Genomic DNA, 16337 nt, shown 5'->3' with positions numbered 1-16337 from the left:
AGCCCGATGACAATACTCTTAAGTCAATCGTACAAAGAAACAAATCTTTACCGGACGGAAGCATATTCTCCGTGAGTTCCACGTTGGGCGACCAACTCTTGGGTCTCTGATTGCTCTTCTTCAATTCTAAACCAGAGATCTCCTGCAAACCATTGTTCCTGTTATCGATTTTCTCTTCCTTCTTCGACTGATCCTTCACTGACGAAGGAGACTTTAAATTAGTGTCGGACTTTGATCTCTGAAGTTTTTCCTTGTTCTTCATAGCGTCCAAAATACCCTGATATGTTTCCAACTGCAGGAGAAAACTGTTGTTCGGTTTGATACAATTGCGCTTCTCCTTGACGTGCTTCCACGCTTGGGAAAAGTCCCAATTGTATGCCTTCATTGCGTACGCTATAACGACCGAGGCCGACCTCGAAACCCCCATCTTGCAATGTACCAAAACCTTCGAGCCTTCCTTCTTCGCCTTGGTTATGTACTTGAACGTGTCGTCCCAATGCTTCAACAAGTCCGTCTTCTCGTCGTCATAGACGCGGACGTTGAGATACGTGAACATTCCCGGAAAGAAATTGTCTATCTCGCGGGTCACGTTTAGTATGTGTCTAACCCTGAAAGTATATAATAAAGGCATATTTCAATATATACAACGTATTTCAATTAGCCAAAAATTGGAATTATTTCAAACAAGGACGCATACCCATTCTTCTGGAGTTCCTCCAAATTACTTGCATTCCATTCGCTACCAAGATAGACATGATCGAATATTTCGGTAGGTGCGTCCATTTGTCCCAGTATGGTGAGCATCTCCTGATCGATGAAGGGTTTAAATTCACCCAGATCCATATCTAGATCTTCCTCCAATCTTCCTCGGATGTATTTCGAGGTAACTTCGTCGAGATCCACCGACATCATGATCTCCTTTAAGGTCGATCGAATCACTCGTTCGGTCTCGTCTCTTTCGCTGGGCCTAAAAATTCATCAAATAATAACGCGTTAATAATACTTGAAAATAAATTTAATAATAGATTCCGATGTCGATCGGTCTTCTTTAAGTACGAACTATATATCGTAAGACGTCGTCGAACCGAGCCACTTCCAAGAATTTATGTAGGTCACTCGATGCCCATATATGGGAAGAGGTATTAGCCAAGAGACTAAGCGAAACAGCTTTTTTCTTTTTCTTTTCTTTTTTCTTTTTTTTTTTCTTTTGTGGCCGCCTCTTTCGTCGCTCGAATCTATTCCACGAATCTTTACGTATGTATTCGTTACGTTCGTGTATCGTCGATCGAGAGAAACAAAACGAAGCCCGTCGAACTCTGAATACTTTTTTGTTCTTACTTCTTATACATACTATTAAGAGTTTATCTTTTTTTTTTGCTTTCTTTTTTCTCCGGAAATTATACAGGTCTGTAGTACGCCGCCAGCGTTCTTTGTTGTGAAATTATATAGGTCAATGTGCCAACGCGATTTTTCCGAGAAATTATATAGGTCAGCGTGTCAACGTTCTTTCGTACAGGAAATTATACAGAGATATATATATATATATATATATATATATATATATATATATATATATATATATATATATATATATAATCGCTTCGTAAACACAGTAGTACGTTCATCTTTTTCTGATGGGAACACGTTTTACGGCGAGAATATTCGAATAGAAAAAGCTAGACAATTTTTCACGATAGAACCGCACGGGCATATATCATTTGAATTTGGGGGGAAAAAAAACAACGAAAGAGAAAATTGAGTTTTAAACATTAATGGTTGAAAAATGTTGTTGAACTATGCACACGCTCGAGAATATAAACTCCAATAGAATTTAAAGCGAGAGATTTCGTTTGGTGGATCCGAACGTTTCCGAACGAGACAAATTTATGACTCAAGAGCGATGAGAATGACGATCTCGTTGAGGGCGAAACGGCATTAGAAAGAAATACGTGCGTGGAATACTCGGAAAGGGTGGCAACGAGAAGTTGGTCATTTCCTCCTTATAGCGTTCATAAATCTAGAATAATAATCGACTGACCCAATACCCTCGAGGGAGGGGGAGAGAGAAAGCGTGTGTGTTTGTGTTTTTCAAAGAGGAAGAGAGAAAGAGAGGGGGAACGAGGGAGGGTCAGACGTAGAAACTGGAAATAATTGAAGGACGGTGATAAAGTTATGCTCGGTTCGTCTAAGCGTGCGAATGCACAGATATGCGTGCACACATGGAAGAGTAGATACGTCAACAAACGAGCGACTTTGGCAAGGAACCAAGCTAAATCCGCGCGGACGACCAGCTGTTTCGAGAAGGATCGACTCCTATCGACTCTCGCGAGACCCATCGACGCTGAAAAATATTCTTTATTTTTAATCGTCTTCGTCGATTAGCAGCCCAGGGGAAAATGACAACGAAAGTTCTAAAATTTATTTCAAACCCGTCTTATATCCGGATATTTATATGATTTCATTTTCTCACCGGTCATTTGCATAATAGAAAGAGAGAGAGAGAGAGAGAGAGAGACTCACTTGGTGCGTACACTGTCCGGAGATGGTGGTCGTCGAGATTCCAGATTATCCATGGCGTGCCACTCGTTGAGGCACGACCGATCGCTCTCGATTCGTTGTTCATAGTAACTGACCCAGTCATGGGATAGTCCACCCAGGAAGTAATTTTGCTCGCGCGCCTTGCTCGACACCTTGTGTAACGTTTGCAGGGCCGACCTGAAAAACAAAAAATAGTTTCACGCGTTAAAATCGATTCTATATCGTGTGCCCATTCGATCCTTACGAATAAAGAAGAATAAAAGAAAGAAAGAAAGAGAAAAAAATATCTCTTGGGTAAAACGCTTGAGAACAAGGCCAACATTGCGTACATTTGCTTTTCTTTATTGCAAAAATCTCTCTCACGTTATTCGGTCATAATGCGCTTAATCTTTGGCGCACTCATAATGATGCGAAATCAAATTTGAATTGAATTCGAATCATAGATTAATACATTGGATTCAATTCAAATTTCTTCAGGGTAATACCGTTCTATTTCTGTCAGAAATAATATAAATCACGGTCATGTATTAATATGTGCAATTAATGCAAGTAGTACACTTGGGCTTTCGCAATAGGAAATAAATAAATTTAATGACACGAGATTATCGATACGAAATCATTAATTGCTCCGAACAAATATTTATTCCGTTTGACATTTTCGTTTCGCCATACTTCATGATTTTCTTGGAAAAGTAGTAACGATCGGTAGGCCTACACTAAAAGTATTTCTATAATATTGTTAAACTCGAGACTGAAAGGTAAAGGAGAGTAAACGCTTGCGGTTAAACCACCACTCTTATCTACGTGGTAAGTAACGTTTCCTCTTTCCAAGTGGAAAGGTAAAAGATTTCCTTGTCGCTACTTCCTTTCCGTAACACAAATCCTTATCTTCTTTGCCTAATGGGATCCCATGTTGCGAGAAGAGGCTAAAAATGCGCCATTTCTTTTTTCTTTTTTCAAGGATAAACGTACTCAAGTTTTTCCGATACATTCGATCGTATACAGGTACGCGGCGCTTATTTTTATATTTAGTCGTTTCTTTTCTCGTTCGTTTTAAAAGAAAAGCAAACGCGTTCGGAAACGATCCGAGTCGTTTGTACAATAAAATAAAACAAAAAGAAAAAAAGAAAGAAAGGAAAAAAGAGGAAAAAAAGAAAACGTTTTACGACGTCTAAACGATTGACATAATCGTAGTCTTGTTTCGAAGGAACAAAGCCCGACGTTGTTCGCTTTATCACTCAACGATTTATCTCGCGTGGGATTTCATCGAACGGTAATCCCACGGCTGGTTGATGACGATCATTGGGATTTGCGTGATCGATGCTGCTACGTAATAGACTAACTTAAGCCTGCTCGACGCGTTATAATCGAAAGGCAAGGACGCTCTTAAAGCTTAATTAAAGCGTGAGTCGGTCGTATCGACTCGTCAAAGACCACCAGAATTGTTGCGCCCGATATACTTTCGAAGAGGACGAGAGAGAATGAAAAATGTACTCCTGTTTTTCCTACACATTTATTTACCTTTTTCTCGACGTCACGATATCGCAGACGCTCCTCTCGGCCGATTTATTGATACTACAAACCCCCGTTGTGAAAAGAGAACGAGAAAAATAGAAAGGGGAGGGGGGTGTGCGTGTGTGGAGAGAGAGAGAGAGAGAGAGAGAGAGAGAGAGAGAGAGGAGAAATTAATAAACTTCATTTCGAAGGTCGATCGGCACCACCACTTTTGGAGGCCTCGAAATGTCGGCCGAACAATAATGTTCCCAATTCGACGACGTAATGGCAGAATTTCAAGGATCGAAGGATGACGTAACGACGTAATCGTACTACCATACGAAATTCGATCCGATTGAAAGATGATCGAGCACTTTTCGCGGCGTTGAAAATAAAACGAAAGAAATATTCGACGACGGCGAGCTACGAAATAATCTGAAAATAAAACCGTATCGATTCGAAACGAAGAAAATGTAAGAAAATATCTCCGTAGAAATTATGTGAAATTATGAAATCGGCTTCTCACCGTTGGAAACGTACGAGTGCTCGATGATCCTTTCCTCTTTTATTATCTGCTGCTTGTTTTTCCATGATTAGATAAGCCATTAGATAAGTCCACGTGTAGTTATACCTTATTCGGCAGGAAGAACTAAAACGTTCGAGGGCTGCGCTTTCGACTTGTGTTGCTTTACAAACGCGACACTTTGCGCAACTATAAAGCGAAGATCGGTACGCGATGACAAGGTAGACGGCACTCGTGAGACTGAAAGGAGAGGAGCGAGAGAGGGATAGAGAGAGGGATGGAGAGAGAGAGAGAGAGAGAGAGAGAGAGAGAGAGAGAAAAACGCGACGTCGCGAATATAATGAGTCGCGTCATCGGTCACGATACTAAATGGAACGGTGAGGCCGATGAGGCAAGTCGTTACGAGACGCGCGTATGTCGTCTTGCATCGCGTCGAACGCGCCGAGCCAATTTTCCTTTTATTTATTTATTTTTTTCTTTTTTTCTTTCGCTACATTTTATTCTCAATCATTCTAATCGCAAATATCCCCTCGCTTCTCTTCGTTAATAAAACTTACGAGCGAAAGAAAGAAAGTATTTCCCGAATCTAAATTCACCTCAGACAGGAAGTTTCGATTACAATACGATCGTTGCTCCTCGCACTCTTCTTCTCTTCTTTGCATAGGTATACGTACGCAGGAGGCAGAGACTAATGTACACGTACGTATACGCGTACAACTAAGAGAGAAAAAGAGAGACAGGAATGGAGTTTAAACTCGTGTATCTTCTTCAGGGAATTCTGCTTCCCCTGGATACATGCCAAGCGTGTGCGCTCGAACGAACGAACGAACGAACGAACGAACGAACGAACGAACGAACGAACGAACGTACGTACGTACGAACGAACAACGTGAAATCGAGAGAAAGAGAAAACCACGGATATATATATATATATACGCGCGCGCGCGCGTATTCGTTCATGCACCGACGAACAAAGGAGATGCAACACGTGGTTCTCCGTGGCTACCGAAATGACGTTCGTAATAATAACAGAGTCGAACGACAAAAGCAGCACGTGACTATGAGGATTTCCTTCATCGAATCGAAATTACGAGTAGAAACATGCTCGTCAGGAATTCCAAACAAGTATTCTGTAGACGCGAGTAGATATGCGATTTGCGAGAATCGAAAATAAGATCACGGCCAATAAAGAAAAACAACCTGGTTTCATAAACTCGCCTCACGTATTCGTCGTATAAAGTTAATTTACCTACTTCTTTCGAATGCCAGAAAACGTTAGAAATGACTTTAGCAATATTTCCAATGATAAAAGTTGTATCATGGCGCGAAGATGAAATAGATTACTAATCGGGAAATTCCTATTGGGCTTTGACGTTCTATATTGCTAAAGGAAAAACCGTGAGATAAAATGGACCCACCTGGCAGCTGCCACGAAGGAGGACGTAATTCGTAAGCGAAATTTCGTCTTTCTTGAAAATTCAAGAATCCAAAGGATCACCACCGGTAAGACAAAGAGGATCACCGTCGTATAAGCGCAATCACGCGACAACATTTTCTCGCTTTCCGTCCCTTTATCTTTTTTCTCTTTTCGTCCTACTGCTCAAACAGGCTGATGTCCGTCCTTGCGAGCTATTCTCGTCAAGGTCATCGGATCGACCCTACGATCGTACGTATATATCGTCATGTCTCTCTCTCTCTCTCTCTCTCTCTCTCTCTCTCTCTCTCTCTCTCTCTCTCTCTCTCTCTCTCTCTCTCTCTCTCTCTCTCTCCTCCTCTCCGTCTGCGAGAAGGAGCGAGAAGGCTATAGGACCGTAAGTCATACGACTTCAGGATTCAGGCCTTAGGACCGTCAAGGTCATAGGACCCTACCGATCCGAGATAAAGAGTTACTTTTTCTTCTTTCCTTATACCGCGGCCAACCTGTACTAGACTTATCTTATTCTCTTTAGCACACTTTTTTCTCCTTCTTTCCTTCACTTTTCAAACAAAATTCCCTTCTCGCTCTTCTCTTCTCTCTTTTTCTTTTTTATATTATTTCATTTTATTTTATTTATATCCTTTTTATATCCTTTTTATATCCTTTTTTTACTCGGAAAATCTCTAAACTCTTCCCTGCGAACAATTGTAACAAAGATGCAGAGGAAAAAGTACACGCAGCGATTCTTCTCGGAAGGAACGAAACGAAAAGTCTTTCGTCGAAGCGTACACCGGCGTAAGCCACGTTTTACTGAAGAGGAGAGAGAGAGAGAGAGAGAGAGAGAGAGACCGATGATTCGATGATGAGAATAGTACGCGCGAGACCAAAAAGCCAACGGTAGAGAACGCGTTAGAAGTGGGGATGGTGACAGAAGAGGAGCCATATTTAGTATTGCCTTGCGAGCTTCGACTCGATTTTTTGAGCGATTTATAAGAAAGCCTTTTGCAACGTTCGATTTAAAGGTAGTAAAGTCTCCAAAATCGCATAATAGGCGCGGGCAAGGCAAGAAAAGGCACGTCAGACTTTTGCTCGTGATTTACTTTCGGTTGGATAAGAAACGAAGGTAATTACTTGTTGATGTTGTTAGCTATCCGCACGCGCTAAACTCTCCACGTTAAACACACTTTCTCTCTCGGTACTCGAGGGACAGAGAGCGCGTTATACATAAAGGCAGGACAAGGAGATTATCTCGGATCAACTATTCTACTATTTACAAGCTTGCCGCGTGAATTGCGGCACGCAACTTGCATAGAGATTAGGATCGTTCGTTGTATATGCACCGCGTCGTCGTTGTCCTCGACTATCTCGAATATAACTAGAAACTAGTTTGTCCGAGGAAGAACAGAAACGTCGACGACCGTATGAACAAGCCGTTTTATGGATTTTCGAGCTAAGCGAGATGTCTAAATTTACCTTGGATCGTCGTCTCGCTCGACTGATCGAAATCAACCGATAAGGTAAAAATTGCAATTACGTCGCCGCTCTCTTTTTCCAGAGACGACGCGCGAGAGAGAAAGATCGTATCTACTCCTGATAAAGAAGTTTATTTCGAGAAGAAGAAAAATTCCAATCCCAAGGCATTCCTCGAATTCTTTTCCGCCTAAAACCAAGGGGATAAGAATAAAATTGCAATTACACAGCATTTTTTTCCCCCAAAGCCTTTAATTATCCCAAAAATATCGGCTCCTTTCTCTCTCTCTCTCTCTCTCTCTCTCTCTCTCTCTCGCTCTCTGTCTCTGTCTTTGCGAATCGAGAGGCGTTTACTCGCACAGCACCATTCGAGAGATTCGAAAGCGATTCGAGACAATCGTCGCCGATGGCATCCGCCGCGACTTGGGATGCTTCACGCTTCGACACGCAACTTCCTAAGGCATCGCTAACTTTCCCTGGAAAGATAAAACTACATATATCTGCGTTTCATTTCGATAGAAACCGTTGAATAAGCTTCTCTCGATACTCGAATTATAGGAGGAGCCGCGTTGGTATAAACGTTTCATCCGGCAAAATATACGTTTCCGTTTCGCGATGAACCGTTATACTAGCTTATCCATTATACTAGCTATTCCAATGCTTCTAATAATTTCGAAAGCTATTTCCACTAAACTAACGACGTCATCGATTGCTAATAAAATTTCTTCCGAATAGAATCTTAAAGACGACGAATCCTATTATCCTAATATTATTGGTTTTCGTTAATAGGTCAACGTTCCTTGCCCCGGCGAGAGAGAGGGAGAGAGAAAAAAAGCCTTTTTGAGAAATCTCACAGTATCGCGAGACCAACCACGAACGAGTCTCGTTCGGTCGGAATCCATTAGAATCGTCGCGTTAAAACGTTTAAAAGGGAAAGTACGTGGAGATGGAAAGATCGAAGGCGTTTCGAATCCCACGAGACACGGTCTGACCCTGTTACACCATATCCCCGGCGAACGATAAATCAGCTCGACGAAGAAGAAGGAATCCTCGCGAGCGAGTCATCGCGCCGGAATAACGAGGGAAAAAGATTCTCTTCGCTGATTTGGAATGAACGAGATCTTTCGAGGACGACGATTCTTCGCGATTCTTCCTCGCGATTCTTTGAGATCTCGTCTTCGGCGAGAGCCCGAAGAGATTGAATCAGGGATGAAACTTCCTATGCGTGTCTTTATTTCTCCTTCTCTTTTTCTCGAAAGGAGGAAGACGACCTAGTCAAGCTACCGGTATAATGAGATAACGGTCAGCTTTCGAGCCGGAACCGATTCTAGTCGACGGTCCGCGACCCTTTTGTCGTCGTTCGTTACGCAAGAGCGCGGACGAGGCCCTCCGCGAGGAGTAAAAGAAGAAGAAGAAGAAGAAGAAGAAGAAGAAGAAGAAAAGAGTAGGAGTCTCCGATGACTCATCTCTCGCTTCGGAAAGATAGATGGACAGATAGATGGACAGATAGATGGATGGATGGATGGATGGATGGATGGATGGATGGATGGATGGATAGATAGATAGATAGATAGATAGATAGATAGATAGATAGATAGATAGATAGATAGATAGATAAATAGATAGATAGATAGAGAGGGAGGGAGAGTGAGAGAGAGATCTTGGCGATAATTACTATACGATGATACGCAGAATTCTTCCGAGACACGCGTGAATGATCGTTCCTTCGAACTCTACTCGTACGTACGTATTTTTCAAATAAACGCTTCGATTCCGAGCGGATGAGTTTCAAATGTATCGTCGTTGCCTCTGGCAACTATTATCGTCTACGTTTTGTACGTAGATAACGACGAGAGAAGAGGCGAGACTCTCTTATCTATCGACGCCTCTTTCTCTTTTTCCCTTTATCGTTTCGATATTCAACACGAGTTTAATTCGTCCATTCGAATAAAATTCGATGTTTCTATTTTTCTTATTAAATTAACGAACCAACGTTGGAACGTTGTAATGATTTATCTACGTATAGGCGATTTGCACGTTTAGTTTACCAAGCGGAACTTTAGACGTGCGAGAGAAACGTTATCGGAGTGGGAAAAGACAAAGAGCCGGTCCAAGAGTGGAACAGAGAGGAAAGCAAGATAGGAGATATTCTTGAAGCTCGGAAGCTGACAGTGACGAGGGAACAAAGTTATCGGGTGTGCTATTCGCTCGAGGCCGATTGGAATGGATCCTCGTTTCAATACACGGAAGTTCTTTGACAAGTTCGTGACGATATTTTATGAAAATGTAATGCATACGTCATTATATACACTTCAATTCGATTATTTTCATATAAAAATTGATATTTAGTGTCGCAAAAAAAAAAAAGAAAAAGAAGACGAGAAGAAAAGAGAGAGAAAAAACAGATCGTAAATCAAAGGGCTCGCGTTAGGAGCTACCCACGCGTACGTAGGTATCTGAGCACGTTCGATGAACGGGAGAATGCTGCGGGATCGTATCGCGATTTTGCGGTCTTATCATCGGTATCGAAGGTGTCATATCGAAGTCGTGCCTTCGTCGTTCGACTGGAAACCGGTTCATCAGACTCTAGCAAAGTTCATTGATTCTCGCTGATCCGCGAACGCTTCCTGCTCCTTCGCCGTGCCGGTTAAACGAGCGCACGCCCGTCTCCTTATTCTCTTTTCTACCGGCTAATGAGGCAGAAAGATTAGAAGATGAAGAGAACGCGCAAGAGGGACGAGAGTCGAGTTCCTCCGATTAAAATATACGCATAGATTAGGTATAGCTATTATATGTACGTATAAGCGCGTATTCGTCGATTGGACGAGGATAAATTTCCGTAGATCGAACGAAGGAATATTCTTATCGTTCACCACGCCCAACGACACGGCTCACCACGGTGACCTGGAAAAGCAGCCTGCCCGACATCTTTTATGTCCCTCCGCGAAAGAACAAAAACCAGTTCGTGGAGAAACGCGACCTAAAGTGCGACTGGCCACGTTCCCCCTCCCCCACCCTTCTCTCTCTCTCTCTCTCTCTCTTTCTCTCTCGATGCTTTATTACTTCAGCAAAGAACGAGTAATCGCGCATTAAATTTCTCCCAACGAAAAGTCCATTTCGTTTTATCGGGCAATCTTTGCGGATTTTCGAAGCCCCGTAATCGTCGTCGTCTTAGGTCGCCTTTCAAACTTAACCTCGTTTCTAGAAATTCGTTGTCCATAGAATAAAAGTGACGAGACGTGGGACGATGGGAATCGATGGTCTTCTTTCGAGGGATAATTGCCTTTAAAGCGGTAATTACCTCTTCGAACACGCCGAGCGCCAGTAGACGCAACACAACCGTTAATTGCTTACATTGTTCTCGACGTTCGTCGCTACGACCCACATATTTCTATCTCTTTCTTTCTCCTTCGTTCTCTCAAACGAGTCCGAAAGCAGAATCGTACTACCGATCGTTTTCCCTTCCTACTGAAATCGAATGTGTGTGTGTGTGTGTGTGTGTGTGTGTGCGTGCGTGTGTATATACACATGCACGAGAGAGCATCGGGCCAAGAGAATAATCGGAAATGTAATAAATTCATTCGTTTCTTGCGATCTACTGTTCCACATTCGGAGAACGATATTTGCGCTCGAGTTTAGACCTCTTGGTATCGTTTTTTCAATATTTTCTCAAGTACGTGGGAAAATTCGACAAAGTGACCATGCGTCGCGACGCGCCCATAAATGGTGCGGGCGATAGTCCATGGTCGCTCGCGACCCCACCACGATGATGATGGTCGAGAGCAACGAGGCTTCTCCAAAAATAGGACGACGACAACGACAGCTCTCAGACGACGCCGACGAAGACGACGACGACGACGAGTCGAAACGTTTGCAAATTATTTCACGCGATTTTCAAGAGGAAGCTGAGATCGGAATACGAGACATTTCCTATACACCTATAGTGTAAAATCGATCTCTAACGATTCTCAAATCGATCTCACCCATCGAAAGGTCTTTGTTTTTGTAAAAATCATTATATATATACATATATATATATATATATATATATATATATATATATATATATATATATCCCCGTTTCTCTCTCCTTCCCTCTCTCTCTCTCCTTCTCTCTTTCTCTATTTATAGACGGGGACACACCGTTCAAAAGCCAGTACACACCGAAGCTAACGAACCTGAATTCTTTGAGCTTCGTCTTCTCGCGCGAAAAGCACAATGCCCTTCCTCGTCGAATCCTCCCCGTGTATTTCGGATCCCGGAAGTCGGAACGAATTCTTCTCGATGAGGGCATTCTTTGCCGATGACCGAGCCTCTCTATAATCTCGAGCGTAAGATTAGAGATGGCCGAAAAGTTCGCTTACGAGATGTAATAAGGAAAAGAGGGGGAGAAAAAACGAAAAAAAAAAAAAAAAAAAAGAAAGAAATGTTAATCTCGTTAACGAGAGTCTCATTTCTCTTTAACGTTTGAACCCAATCGAGAATCGATCGTACGAATCGCGAGACAATTAGAACGAAGAGCGTACTGGTAACGCGTGGGAAGACGCGTCCGTTGTTTTCACTGGCACTCGGAGAGAGAAGTCTCTAAAGCGAGCGGAAGAGGTTGGGCAGTCAAGAAAGTTCTCCGTGGCGTCCAGTCGTGAAGACAATCGGGATACATATGCCGACCAATTAAAGCCACGGCCCACGTTAGATTTTTCCCTTCTCTTCTGATTCTTCCGCTTCGATAACCTCCACCCCCGCCATATTCTATCTTACGATACGTTTTCCGAAATACTATCTTACCTTCGAAAATGTACCTAAATATTTCGAGTATGAAAATTCTGTTGCACATTTGACTCAGCCTGTATATATAATAAGAAGATATTACACGCCCACGGCGTGATATCTTCGTCGTAACCAGGCTTAATTCCTACCGGACGAATTAAAAGAAAAAAGAAAGAAAAAAAATAAATAAATAAAAAAAAAAAAAAAAAGGAAGAGATAATTCGTTTAACATCCCTTTTCCTTGATTGGCCTTGGCTACTTCAAATTTACCTACAAATTTCCTCCCGACGGCCGAATTTCGATTAGAAAGGAAGAAAAAAGGAGGAAATCAAAAAAAGAAAAAAAAGAAAAGAAAAAAAAGAAAAAGAGAAAAGAAAAGAAAAGAAACGCCTTTGCGCTTTTGTTCGTGCTATCAATGAACTCTACCCACGTGCCTGGCCTTTCCTCCTTCGAGAATCTCTTAACGCGTATGTAGGTGTCTCGTCGTTCTCACCTCGCTCGGTCTACGTATAATTGTACGCGGTATTATCTCTTTAGCCACGGTCATCGAATCTAACGCGAGCCGTGTCCAACCGAGATGGAACGATTTCTAAGAAACGACTTTTATTTCCTTCCGGCTTTTAAGCTCGGAATTTCTTTTGAAAAATATGCTCTTCAAAGGTGTGCGTACGAGAAGCAGTCCGTAGAAGCGTCTGCTAGTCGTCTGGCTCCTGTCTACTATCGTCGCTCGTTAATTGCACCGTCCTATCTACCGGTCATGCTTATTACCGTCCGCGACAATGGCCAAGGTGCAAGGATAATCGCGTTATCGGTTAAACGTTTACAGTCTCGCGTGAACTCTCATTAAAACACAACGGCTCGTTAATTCGATTTCTGATCGTAACGAGAGTTACGCCGAGTTAACTCTTTTTCTTTCTTATTTCGAACGATGTTTTTCTTTCCTTTTTTTTTTGTTTCTTTTTTTTGCGATTCGTGTATTTGTAAAATACCATCGGATTAGATTAGAAAATATTTGTAATTCAAGGAGGAAATAAATAATCATCACTGATTATTATTAGAAAGACTTACCACATGGCTTGAACAGAGACCGGCTTGAAGATGTGCTGTCGACCGCAAACGCTGACGCTGAAGCCCCTGTAACAGAGAAAAACGAATCCGGAAGTGAGATATTTGCGTGTCTTCGAGCAAAGTCGACCTTACGGAATAGAGGGTGACTCGATCGATCGTCGTCGACGTCGTCGTCGTCGTCGTCGTCGTCGTCGTCGTCGTCGTCGTCGTCGTCGTCGTCGTCGTCGTCGTCGTCGTCGTCGCATCGACTCGATGCTATTTTATATCGACACGAAACGGTCCTCTCTACAACGGCCGGTTTTGTAGTTAGCTTGCTGCTATTTCGAGAAGCACACAGACTTGCTCGCGCTGCTTCAACATTTTAGACGATGCACGAGCTTCGATACGCCTCTCGGTCTTACGCAATAACGATGCAAAAAAATGCACGTGACACGCGAGGACGATCGAAAGATTTGTTCCTTTTTTCTCTTCGTTAATCCAAACGTTAATTACGCTTTAAGCAAAAGAATGGAGAAGATTCGTCGATCAATGTCTTAACTTTCGTTCGCTCACTCGATCGATCGGTTTCTCAAGAAAGAATAAATAAACGAATGACGCAAATTTCATTGCAATGAAATGCATTTTTCTTATTCCCATTTCAATATGAGCTCTCGTTCGACAGCGATATCTGTCCCATTAAAATCACAAAGTGGAAGAAACGGTACGACGAGGAGTCGTCGTTAGCGTGCACGCACGAGCAAGGAAACAACAATGCCCGTTGAGAAAATTCGCGGTTATTATCTTACCGTCGATGAGCGACATTTCCTAGCGGATCGCGACTAGTCGTTCTCTCGCGATCGTGATCCGAATGCCGCAATTTCGGTCTAAGAACCGTGTTACGCTCGCTCTCCTGACGTACTTTCTTTCGTAACAACGCAAGGGGAAGTCGTGGTATGGGCGTGTTTCGGAACACAAATACGAACGGAAGGAAAATCTACTTCTTCTCGATCATTCTAAGCAATTTCTTTCTCTCTGAATAATTCTCGTTCAATTAGTTACTGAAATTAATTAACGTCCGTATTTCGCGATTGTATAATCAGAGAGATCCTCTAATAATAGAGACCAAAACAGAAAAAATGCTCCTTCTTTTCGATGCGCGAGAAGAGGAAAGAAAAAATGAAAGATAAGAAAAAAAAAAAAAAAAAAAATTGCAGGATCGCACCGTTATCGTCTCGATCTTCCTCTCTCTCTCTCTCTCTCTCTCTTCCTCGGTAGGTACGTACCGAACACGACCGGTCTTCTTCTCAGTTAACTTCGTAATATTCTCTCCGCCGATTACAGTTAACCCCTTGGCAGGCGAGAGCATTCCAGGAACAAATTTGATCGCGCATCTTTGGCCGAAGGGCGCGGAATTTCGAACGGTAATAAGAGCCGTCCGTTAAACGCGGTTATCAAAGAACGAACGCGAATTCCTTTTCTCGGAAAAAGGGGAGAACGAATCCCTTTCTAAGCTCTTGAATTTATCCATTGACTTCTGGCTTGCGACCTTCGAGGCTGACCTTGGTGTTCACCTGTCAAGTACCTTGCCCCTTACTTACCTTACGGTAACGCGCTCCATTTCCCTATGCCCGCATACGAGAACGAGAGAACGCCGTTGACCTTCGCGCTAGCCTCGCGAGCAGCACTCGGTAGCCAAACGAGCCGGCCATTATTTTCCTTCCACTTTGAGCACGAATGTACATCCACTTTCTTGAGATCGATCAGCGTCAACGATTATAATAACGGATCGGAGATAAATAGAATTAAGAGAAATTGACTTACCCATCGCCGTCTAAAGTAATGGCAGTATCGGCTAGGACTCGAAGGACAAGACCAACGGTTGCTCTGGCATGACAATCGATACCGAGAAGGCAACTTTCCTCGGCATCCTGTCGGCCTGTACAGGATACCACGACGAGATATCTCGTCCTTCCTGGATGTACCGACTCCAGTTTCACCGCCTGGAACAACAAACGCCGACATTTTTCTTTATTTTTTCCGATAAAAATTTTCTAAGGAAAATCTTTCAGCGAACTACTAAGAATTTTTTCGAGAGGCTTCCCTCATCTTTCGAATCGCGCGTAGAACTTTACGTTACATGGTCGTCGTCGTCGTCGTCGTTGGCGCATAGTAAAAGTCGTCTTTAAAGGTCGACGACACGACACGATGCAAGACAAGATGCAAGACGTTGGCGTCTGGGTGAAGTGAAATTGCACAACAACCACAAATCACCGTGTTACTTCCTTCCTTCGTCCTATTCCCTCTGTTCCTTCCAATTAAACTTTTTTTTCCTCTCTTGGATCTTGACGACTATCGGTCGTTTACTTTCATCGATAGCAAGATTTATTTTACTCAAAGAGTGGGGGGGAGAGGAGAGAGAGAGAGAGAGAGAGAGAGAGAGAGAGAAAGTCATATCCTGTCTCTCTCGTATTTTTCCATTTGACATTCTATGTAATAGCTAAGAAAGTTACTAATAAATGATAATCTCTCTCTGTCTCTCCCTCCCTCTCTCTCCTCCTTACTGGCCATTTTTCTTTTTATCTTATTCTCGAGATATTCCGTAAATTGTTTCCCGGTTTCTTTCGCCATCCAAGATAATTGCAGAGGACGAAGAAGGAAGAAGTCGTATCGCTTGCAGACTCGATCATTCGCGTAATAAGTCGGAAGATATCGCATAAAGAAGGCTTTGATTGGTCTCGGTGCGAGCGTAACTCGACTCGGTGAACGACTTCTTCGAGAATATTTTCACGAACGCGATGGCGAAATAAGAGGCAGGTGCGGAAAATCGTTATCGGTTTACTCGGAATGAAACCTTCGATAAATGACTCATATATTTCTCTTTCTCTCTCTCCTCCCCATCTATCTCTTTCTATCGTACAACTTCCTTCAAGAGGAATTTCAACGTAGGAAAAAAATCATCGACCGAGCACGTACGATTATTACGCGATTGTGTACATATATAATCCGTTTTAAATTTATACCATGATAATATCTATACGGCTAATTTCTTTACCTATGTACGTATATATAGGTATATACGTA

At 42.6% G+C, this 16337-nt stretch overlaps 1 protein-coding gene across 5 annotated transcripts in view; it reads right to left on the bottom strand.

The window, feature by feature from the left end:
- LOC124429482 (protein phosphatase Slingshot homolog 2) overlaps positions 1 to 16337 on the bottom strand; it is a 68159-nt gene that overhangs the window by 5646 nt on the left and 46176 nt on the right. For 3 of the 5 annotated variants that reach the window (XM_046974817.1, XM_046974816.1, XM_046974818.1), the window contains 5 exons: positions 15078 to 15256; positions 13278 to 13343; positions 2521 to 2715; positions 698 to 967; positions 52 to 608 (listed from right to left, as the gene is read on the bottom strand). In XM_046974817.1, coding sequence (XP_046830773.1) covers positions 52 to 608; positions 698 to 967; positions 2521 to 2715; positions 13278 to 13343; positions 15078 to 15256 — 1267 coding nt within the window. Of the gene's footprint in view, positions 1 to 51; positions 609 to 697; positions 968 to 2520; positions 2716 to 4558; positions 4779 to 11620; positions 11756 to 13277; positions 13344 to 15077; positions 15257 to 16337 lie in introns of those variants that run through there. The other 2 variants (XM_046974819.1, XM_046974820.1) reach the window with 2 other exon arrangements.

Source organism: Vespa crabro, chromosome 15, assembly GCF_910589235.1.
Source record: "Vespa crabro chromosome 15, iyVesCrab1.2, whole genome shotgun sequence".
NCBI lineage: Eukaryota > Metazoa > Arthropoda > Insecta > Hymenoptera > Vespidae > Vespa > Vespa crabro.
The sequence above is the reverse complement of the archived record's forward strand: the minus strand, read 5'-3'. Positions and strand labels throughout refer to the sequence as shown.